Here is a 9235-nt window from a genome sequence, read left to right as displayed (position 1 = left end):
TAAATTTAACTATTATATTACAATAACTCTTTAAATAAAATGTCAATTTATATTGATGAAAATATAAAAAAAAATCACTAAGTGTTTTTTTGAAATAATTAACAAAATTAGGAACAATTTCTTTTTACTTTTGTTTGAAAATGAATTACATATAGATAAATAATCTATTTTTAATTAATCAATAAATTATATTCTCAATATATACAGTATTATAGCAGTGAATTATTCGTGATGTTTTAATCGTATCCTTGAAATATCCTCATTGTATTGATGCATAGGCGAGATAATTAATGTTCGTTGCATGAAATGTCATCAAGCTTTCGATTAATTGATGTTATATTGAAATTACCGAGAGCTTTCTAGTTAATTTCCTTGATAATGTTATTGCTATACTCGCTATATTTACTGGCAACGGAAACTTTTTTACGCTTCAACTGAATGAAATTTCTTCTCGTACATTATATTTGTCGCTTGCTTGACAATATATTTCTTTCAATATATTTCTGTTATCACAATTTTCAGCAGCACCACGCTATCTCCCTTCGATAAACTTACGTTTACCCTCGAACGAAATCCTCAGTTAAATATTTTCAGTCTATGATAGCTAAGATTTAGAATTTAGATTGAGAACAGAATGGCTCCCGCAGATTATACTCTCTGGAAAATTAGCTGTATGTATACAGAGCTGAAACGCTGCTTCAGATCTTAGGAATGAGTTCTCTTCACGTCAAAAGAAAAAAGAAAATTTATGCAAACGTATGAATTTCTTGTTCTCCGAAGATCTTGTTGGAAGAATATCTTGGAAGTAGAAATTGAAAAACGTAATATTACGAGATTACGATGAAAATAAGTTGCACAAATTGCTGAACAATTACGTCTTTTAATGACGGATTACAGGCGCACCAAACTACATATAATACACTTCGTTAATTGTGCCTGAAACATGTAAATTACGTTGTCATAAGTATCGCACACAAATTATTAATAAGAGTTGCTAGAGAGAGGATAGGTGGCAAATAATTCATCAGAAGATTATAAAGATAGGGGTGAAGATAAATTCTTGAGAATAATTTCTCGGTCTCGAAATGTAAATTTAATTTGTCATTTTGAGTCTTTCTTTGCTCGATTATCCGAAAAGGTTAATTCACCCTTTTCGACATGTAATTCATCTTGGAAGTTGTCTGCAAATAAATTCACAATCACTCATTATAGGAAATTGCTTTTGCATAATGGCATAAACTATCAATGTCTTCCTATTACGTGCAAAGTCTATCTATATATGTATTGTATAATAATCTCTGTTCTCTTCAGGATATTTTGAAAAAAATGCAAATGCGAAGAGAATGTATTTTCCGAACATTAAACAGCTCCGTCTAATAAGTGATATTTTTCGCTTGTTTTATTTAAATTCCATAAACAAAATCATTATGAAAATAAATTACTTCTATTTTTGGTACTGATAAAGAATATTTCTTATTTCCTATAATAAAGTATAAAAACTATTAATCTTTATTACAGATATTGAAGTCTTATCATGCTTTCTGATACGTACTGTGCAAAGAATTACAAAATTTATATGAAAAAATAAATAGAAATATTAGAATATATTAGAGAAAATCAAATCTTTTTCAAGATGGACTAAGCGCTTCCTTCAGAATGTTGCTAAATTCTTTTAATTCCTTTCTCAACTTTTGTATATCCGTTTCTTCCATTTTCTTTTCGTGTCGACGGAGATAACGTTGTACCAGTTGTGTCATAACTTCTGCGAATTTTTCATCCTTTTTTTCTTCTAGATCCTCCTATAATAAAATACGGATTAAATAAATAAATCGCACCTCTATTTTTATTTATTAATTATAAATTGATCTATTATAATAACAGTAACGCTTATTAATGGATAAAACACGAATGAAATGTCAAAAAGAGAAACGAAAAATTATTCAATGTATACTTCCGTTTTGTAAAATTTAATTTGATATTTGATTTAATAAGCATTGGTATTTTAATTGAATTAAATCAGCATTGGTATTTTAATTTTAATTTAGTTTATTGCGAAGCTTTATGAAAAAGTATACTGAAAATATTTGGAAATATACTGACTATGTAACAACAATTTATAAAATCCCATCGTGCCCGTTTACCAGGTGGTGGTTTAATCAATATTTTTATGTACTCGATCACTGGCTGCAATCCCGTGAAAATTGAGAAAATGCAGAATGGAGGTGGGAGCGTTGTTGTAAGCATGAAATCGACATAAGCCTGAAAAAGTAGTGATAGGTCATATGCTATTGACATTTATCATGGTCTACAATTTATTATTTTAACTTAACACGTCTCTCTCATTTTTCGCCTTTTTTACATAGATATTATTTTTTGTATTTTTTACATGGCTCGCTAGAAAAAAAAATTGTTTTGCAATATGAAAAATAAACGTCGAATGTAAAATACTTATAAATTTTCACTAACTTCAGTACGACCAAAGATCCACTCTACATTGACATTATCAGTCACTTTGATGAAAGTATTCGCCATACACGCAATTAGCATATTCAAAACGATTACCACGGAAATAAATTGAAAACCTGAAAAATAAAAAGCAGGTTATTAAGACGGTTATCTATAAAATATATTTTCGTAGAGTGTCAATGAAATAGTAAATGCACTTACTGGCAAAGGCAAAATAACCGATAAATTCGGTGAAGCTATGATAATTAATTATTGTCTCTGAATCCCTTTCACCTGGAAGATTTTCGATAATTACGTCGGCACTTTCTACAGGACTCATGCAAAAAATAGCCCAAAAGAGAGTCTTTAGAGTAGATTTGAGATCGACGAAAGAACTTTCTTGCTCAGTTTTTAGTTTTGATTCGTCATCAGTTTGCACCATTCCATTATAATATTGATAAAGGTGACACAATCCTGAAGAAATGTCTCAAGTTTATAAAGCAGATTTAAAAAAAAGGATTTTTTAAATCGGTGTTAAGCTGCTTTTCTTTGTAAACTAATTAGATTTGTAAACTAATTTTTTTAATATAGAAAGTTCTGGAATAATATTACTTTAAAATTATGCATAATTTGCTAAATAAAATTTCGCAACTATTCCATTGATACTTTATAAGAAACTTTATACAGATCAATATGTGTCATATCTTACCAATTGCAAATGCCATAACAATGATACCGAATATTGCAACAAAATGACCGACATCTCTAATCATTTTAACTAAAGAAAGTTGCAAAGGTCCTAGATCATAATCTAGTTGGCAGATAAATAACAATTTAAAAAAAGCCATGATTGTTGCGACACAAAATATTCCTTCCGCTATTAAAGTCGGATCGTATTTGTGCCAGTATTTTCTTTCTAAATCACGTTGACCATTTATTCTAACATCGAATGCGGCAACTATCCAGAAGAGAAACGTCAGAATGAACAATATGATCATAACAAGCTCATACCTGCATTGTATAGGAAGAATATTTAATTTATATAAAAATAATCATATTATTTATATAAAGACGATCATAATTATATATTAATTAGATTATAAAATTTGCAATATGAATTTTTATGTGCAAGATTTAATTAACAATTATTATCAATTAATGCTCGTCTTACCAGTTTGTACGCGTTCTAAAGCATCTAACCGGACCGTCCACAATACAGAGTCGAACGAATGCTGCTGTGTATGATATCACGTAAATAGCGAGAACCCATTCGTATCCTGAAGAAAATAAGTTGACTTAAAAAGAAATTTAACCAAAATCTAAGTTTAGTCCGAGTTAATTAGACATGCACCAGTATTGGGTGGTCCACGAAGTTGTTCGATTTTATCGCTTTGCGATTGCAAAAATACGAACGTGAGAAATATCAAGTAATTTGCCACAGAGGAGAGACATTTGTTAACCGGAATTTCATAGAACTTGGCCTGTTTCGAATTCGGTGCGAGTAACATGACAAACGCCATGATTGGTAGCATGCCAATCCGCGGAATTATCGTCAAGCACTTGAGCAACGGGTTTCTAACCTTCCATTCATGCCACGTGTCAATCCACTTGCTCTCGACGAGCTGCAAGAAAATCAAATATAACTTCTCGACAGAACTTCTTAATTTGCGAAAACTTTCGTGATAGAAGAGAGAGAGTTTGCAAAGTATTTTATTTTAAAATAGTTCTGTATTTAAAAATTTATTTTTGGCAAGTATTATATAAAGTTAAGCTTTGATTTTACTATATAAATTTTATAAAATCTGATAAGAAATATTAAAATTAAGGCAAAAAGACACATAAAAACATAAATTATTTTGATTTTTCATTTAAAATAAAAAGTTTTTTAATTTTAATTATCTAGTACTAACTACAGCAACGTTAAGACTTCGCTTAAATATCGATTATTATATTGTTGTGATACCTGTTGTACATTCGGATGAGCTACAAAGGTTTTCTGCTCGTAATCCAAAGCTAGTAAGAGTCGGGGATATTCGAAACTAGAGGTACGACCAAAACCAGTGATTTGTCTTAATATACATTGAACTTCTTCGGCGGTACGAGCACAATCGATCAACTCTGTAGCGAATTGAGACACCTCCTTTATCACAAAACTAAGTGAATTATTAACTTTTTATAAGCAATATAACATCTTGATATATCGCAGATATCATCGAAATATATTAATAATAAATAATTTATCATTCTTCTATATACAGATTGTCTTTCTTATTTAATTAAATGAATAATTTTGCTAATAATTATTAATATCCAATAAATTTGAATAAAGAATAAGATTCACTAACGTTGGACAATGCTTTATAATCAGGATAGAATTCTTTATCAAATGAAGCTTCCTTACTAAACTCGGCCGATAATTGAAAAGCTTTTAAGATGGGATCTTCTTCAGTTTGACAAAGGTATATTGGATTCGATATTGCGCTATATATAAACAATCTCATTTTTTCTAAAGTCACGATATCACCCTTTTCCCTTTCTGGTCTGTGAAATAGATTAATAATTTATGAAATATTTAATGAAATATTTAATAAATTATTCATTATTTAATAAATTATTCAATTGCGATATTTTCAACTAGTCGTGACTTGAATGAAAACATTTTATAAATTAAAGTTGCAAATGTTATTTTCAAACGGTTCGATATACAGACGTATCGTACTTGCAAACCTCATCGCAATTGCAACTAGGCGGATGTGGTTTCTGCAAAATATGACGTCGGAATCTGAGTATATCAATCATCTCGAAACGCCCGTATTGTGCCGCCACCGCGAGCGGTGTTGTATCATCCGGGAAATCGGGGCTATGAGTGACACCAGCATATTCGAGACCCGGTGTCAATTCATTCAGCTTATTCAATATCAGCACAGCGATTCTCACTTGATTATCTCTGATTGCATGTAGATGCGTGTCGCCCGGATCGATATCTGGATGAGACAACAGATACTCAACCATCGCTGTATTTCTGTCGTTAACAGCAATATGCAGCGCACTCACACCCTGAAAATGAGGCATTCAATTAAGGCTCCTGAGTACTCAACATCCATATTGAATCATGATGTCATAAACAAGAAATAAGCGACATGTTGATTTTTTGCATAACATAAATAAAGACAATTTGAATAAAACGAAATAATGAGATCGCTGTAAAAAATGTAAAAATAGATTGAGACTATCATTATCCCCTTTGATAATTAGTAAACAATTATAAAAAGCACGTAAAGTGCATTTACTAGTTTTTACTCAATGCGCATGCGTAGCCTATTTTCACTTCACCACTTTTTCGACTATTTACCTACTGACTGTCAGTCAGTAAATATAAGTCAGATGGAATAAGAATGGTTTCGACCCATTTTTATAAATGTTTTACAGCGTTCTCATTCTATTCTTATTTCGTTTTGTTCAAATTGTCTTTCTTTACAAATGGCAAGAAAAATTAATGTGACATTTCTCACTTATGACGTCACGATTCAATATGGTGAGTACTCAAGAGTCTTAAGTTTATTAACTGACGAAGGAAGTTCGCTTATTCATAAATTAGAAAAGAAAATTGAAAGTAAAGAGAAGTAAATCAAAACACAATGGATGATTCTCCAAAACTATTTTTTCTTTCCATTTCTATTGTCCCTACTTATATAATTCGAATAAGTCGATAATCGAAGTAGCGGAAATAACGATTTGCATAAGAAAACGTAAAGCGGTATGCCATAATGGTTGAATGACCGAAAAATTTCTGGACTTTCTCGAAATTCTTTCTTGCCACGGTCTCTTCCTGTAGTGAGATCGACTTTTAGAAGACTATCGGCTCCACTCTTTTTCTCGGTTGTGTCCCTTTTTGTAGGAAGAATGGCTCGACGACGTTTCTCGCCCATCTGCGGTGCGTTTACAGAGGACCCCAACAATGGACCAGCACCATTGTTGTTGCCGACACCAGTCACAATAATATTCACTGATATTTTGGCTTTTCGACAAGCCCCTGGGAATATCCATATACATCCACACGCCTAACGACAATAACAGATCGTGATATATGTTGCCAAAAAGTTCTTGTTAGCTGTCCCTTAACAATAGACAGCTGCTGCCTTTAATGCATGACTCGACCAGATTTTATGTCCTGCTAAATATTTGTTTGTCATTTGTTTTTGCAATTTTTCTTTTGTAAAGGATAAATCGTAAGCAAAAACACTTGGTAACATGATTGGTGTGTTCTATTGGTTTAACGTGTGTGATAATCCTTTTATGAATGTTTTAACTTTATATTTTTTATATACCTTTTTTATACATTACGTTTCTATTTTATTAAAAAAAAATAGTTTAAAGGGACTTAAATGTTCTATCAGAGAATAATGGGACAAATTGGCGAAATTCGGGAAGTTTATTGATGTATCATAGATCACGCCAAGGCACACAAGTAGAGCTTCCAATGTTAAGAGAATTCCCATATAGAATTTATAACGGGGCAAGTCATTTGAATAATTTTTATCAGGTCTCAGTTGAAACCATTGTCTTGTAAAAAGACGGTCTGAAATATAGCTGAAGATACATGGAGAACACCCAGCTTCCTCCTCTCTGTGCATTTCTCTCTTTCTTCCATCGAGTTCCCTTCTATCTTCTGTCTTTCTCCTTCTTCCCCCGCTCTCTTTCTCTCCTCTTCTTCCATTCGCGTGCCGTCTCTCTTCGTGCCGCTTCGGCATTTCGGTCCCAAAGTCAAACGAAAGTTTGGTCGCTTTTCTGAAACCCTCTCAAAGAGACAGAGAGAAAGAGAGAGGCACACAGATGGTTACCGCGCTGACCGAATGGATGGAGGAAACATTCCACGGGGGGTACATGTTCCTCTATAGGGTAAAGATCTGAGATAACTGGACTTCGCATCGCCTTCATTCTCTTCGTTTTGTCTCCCTTCTTCCTGTATTGGTTCCGCCGTTTCTTGCACGGAGTAAACCACACGAGTTTGTAAAAGACTTTAAAACTGTTGGATTCGCTCCTTAAGATATATAAATAAATATTTTTAGATTATATAAAAAAATTTTATATTATATATAAAACTTCGAAAGTTTTAATAAAAATTAATTTTTTTAAATAAAAAATTATACATTAATATCTTCCAATAACGTAAATTACTATTAAAGTAAGTGACTAATTCATATTGCAATCCATTTTTCTTGATTCTCTTTTTGCTAAGCATTAAAGAATAAGTAAAATGATAGAACGATAGACCATTTTAAATTGCATCAGGCGCTCTTAAAAAAAAGATTTAAAGATGACCTACAAAGGTAACCTGAACATCGACAAACCTGCGAAAAATATTTCCTTTTGACGCGCAGTGTCTTTTCGGTGAACCCTAACATAAGTGACGGTATTCGTTTAAATCATGGAGTCAGTGACAAAAAAGATAAATTTGGAAATCTTTATGAGTTGTTCAAGAGTTTGGTTTGAAGCCGCCATTTGTATGGCTTCATGGGTAGTCCAACAAATCAAATAGAAAATAGATGAAGTCTAATGGTTAATAATTTATGGAAAACTCATTCCGTCATGGTATAATTAAACATTTGATCGGTAACAGTATTTGCAAATAATAATATGTATTTAATTGCTTCATTTCCTTCTTTGTTTTGCAAATATTTGGAATCATTATTGATAATTTTAGTGGTTAATTGCAAATCAGGAAATAACTTCATAGACTTTTGATTCCATACAAATGTATTTCCTCAATAATCTATATAACCTTTATACAGTAATCTTTTTTTGATATTAATATTTTATACTTCTTCAAATTGGGAAATTAGAAATTTATATACTTACTTGAAAATTGATGGCATTTATATTGAAATCTGGATGTTGCTCCAAGAATAATCGAGCTTCAGTAACACTTCCATCGTCGACAATTTCGAAAAACCTTTTCTCAAGTTCTTGCAAATGCGGAAATACTACACCAGACTGCAATAAAATAACCTTAAAATAAATCTATAGGATATATATATCATATCATATTTATATTTTTTACATTAAAAAAGGTTAAATAAAGAGAAAGAGGGATTGATAGGAAGAGAGGAAGAGAGGGAGGGGAGAGAGAGCGAGAGAGAGAGAGAGAGAGAGAGAGAGAGAGAGAGAGAGAGAGAAAGAGAGAATCGTCTTTTTCAACCCTTTATTTAATCTTACATTTTCAAGTTCGTCCTCTGTTCCGGCTGTTGTCTCATTATCATTATCCGTCATCACGAGTGATCGCTAAATTATATTCGTTTCTCACAATTATATAAAACTAGATCTATTTTTGAAATATAAATCCAATCGCTCGAAAAATTCAGACATTAAATATAAAAATCTTTTATAACAAAAAAATATCAAAGATATTCTTTATGTTAATTACATTTTGTTTCGATCTATTGCAGTATAGAGTTGAAGTTGCTTTAGAATTTTTTAAGTAAATTTCGGAAAGAAGAAAAAGCGAGAAAGAAAAAGAAAGAAAGGAAAAAAGAAAATTAACAATAAGTACAATAAAAGACTTAACTTTTTTAAATTTTTCTGTTGTATAGAGTAGTGCATCATACGTATTATATGACTTTCTTTGTTTAAATTTTCTAACTTATTTATTTAATTTAAAAAAATATTAAATTGTTGTATGAAAATAATAAGACACGATGATCTGCTTTCGTTAATAATATAATGTAATTCAGTTTTTTGGGAAGGGGTATATACATAATTTATAATTTGTTTGTGTGCTACAATATACAAA

The 9235-nt window shown here is 31.3% G+C and overlaps 1 protein-coding gene across 1 annotated transcript; it reads right to left on the bottom strand.

The window, feature by feature from the left end:
- Nucleotides 1-1628: 1628 nt before the first annotated feature.
- LOC108689493 (short transient receptor potential channel 4-like) lies at nucleotides 1629-8715 on the bottom strand. The gene is made up of 12 exons (XM_018196255.1): nucleotides 8662-8715; nucleotides 8305-8439; nucleotides 5165-5502; nucleotides 4791-4986; nucleotides 4409-4585; nucleotides 3797-4067; nucleotides 3617-3722; nucleotides 3155-3456; nucleotides 2668-2919; nucleotides 2467-2582; nucleotides 2101-2259; nucleotides 1629-1799 (listed from the first exon to the last, which is right to left on the bottom strand). The coding sequence occupies exons 1-12, from the start codon at nucleotides 8713-8715 to the stop codon at nucleotides 1629-1631; spliced, it is 2277 nt and encodes a 758-aa protein (XP_018051744.1).
- Nucleotides 8716-9235: the final 520 nt, after the last annotated feature.

This window comes from Atta colombica, unplaced genomic scaffold (genome assembly GCF_001594045.1).
Source record: "Atta colombica isolate Treedump-2 unplaced genomic scaffold, Acol1.0 scaffold27, whole genome shotgun sequence".
NCBI lineage: Eukaryota > Metazoa > Arthropoda > Insecta > Hymenoptera > Formicidae > Atta > Atta colombica.
This window is presented reverse-complemented; position numbering and strand designations above follow the sequence as displayed.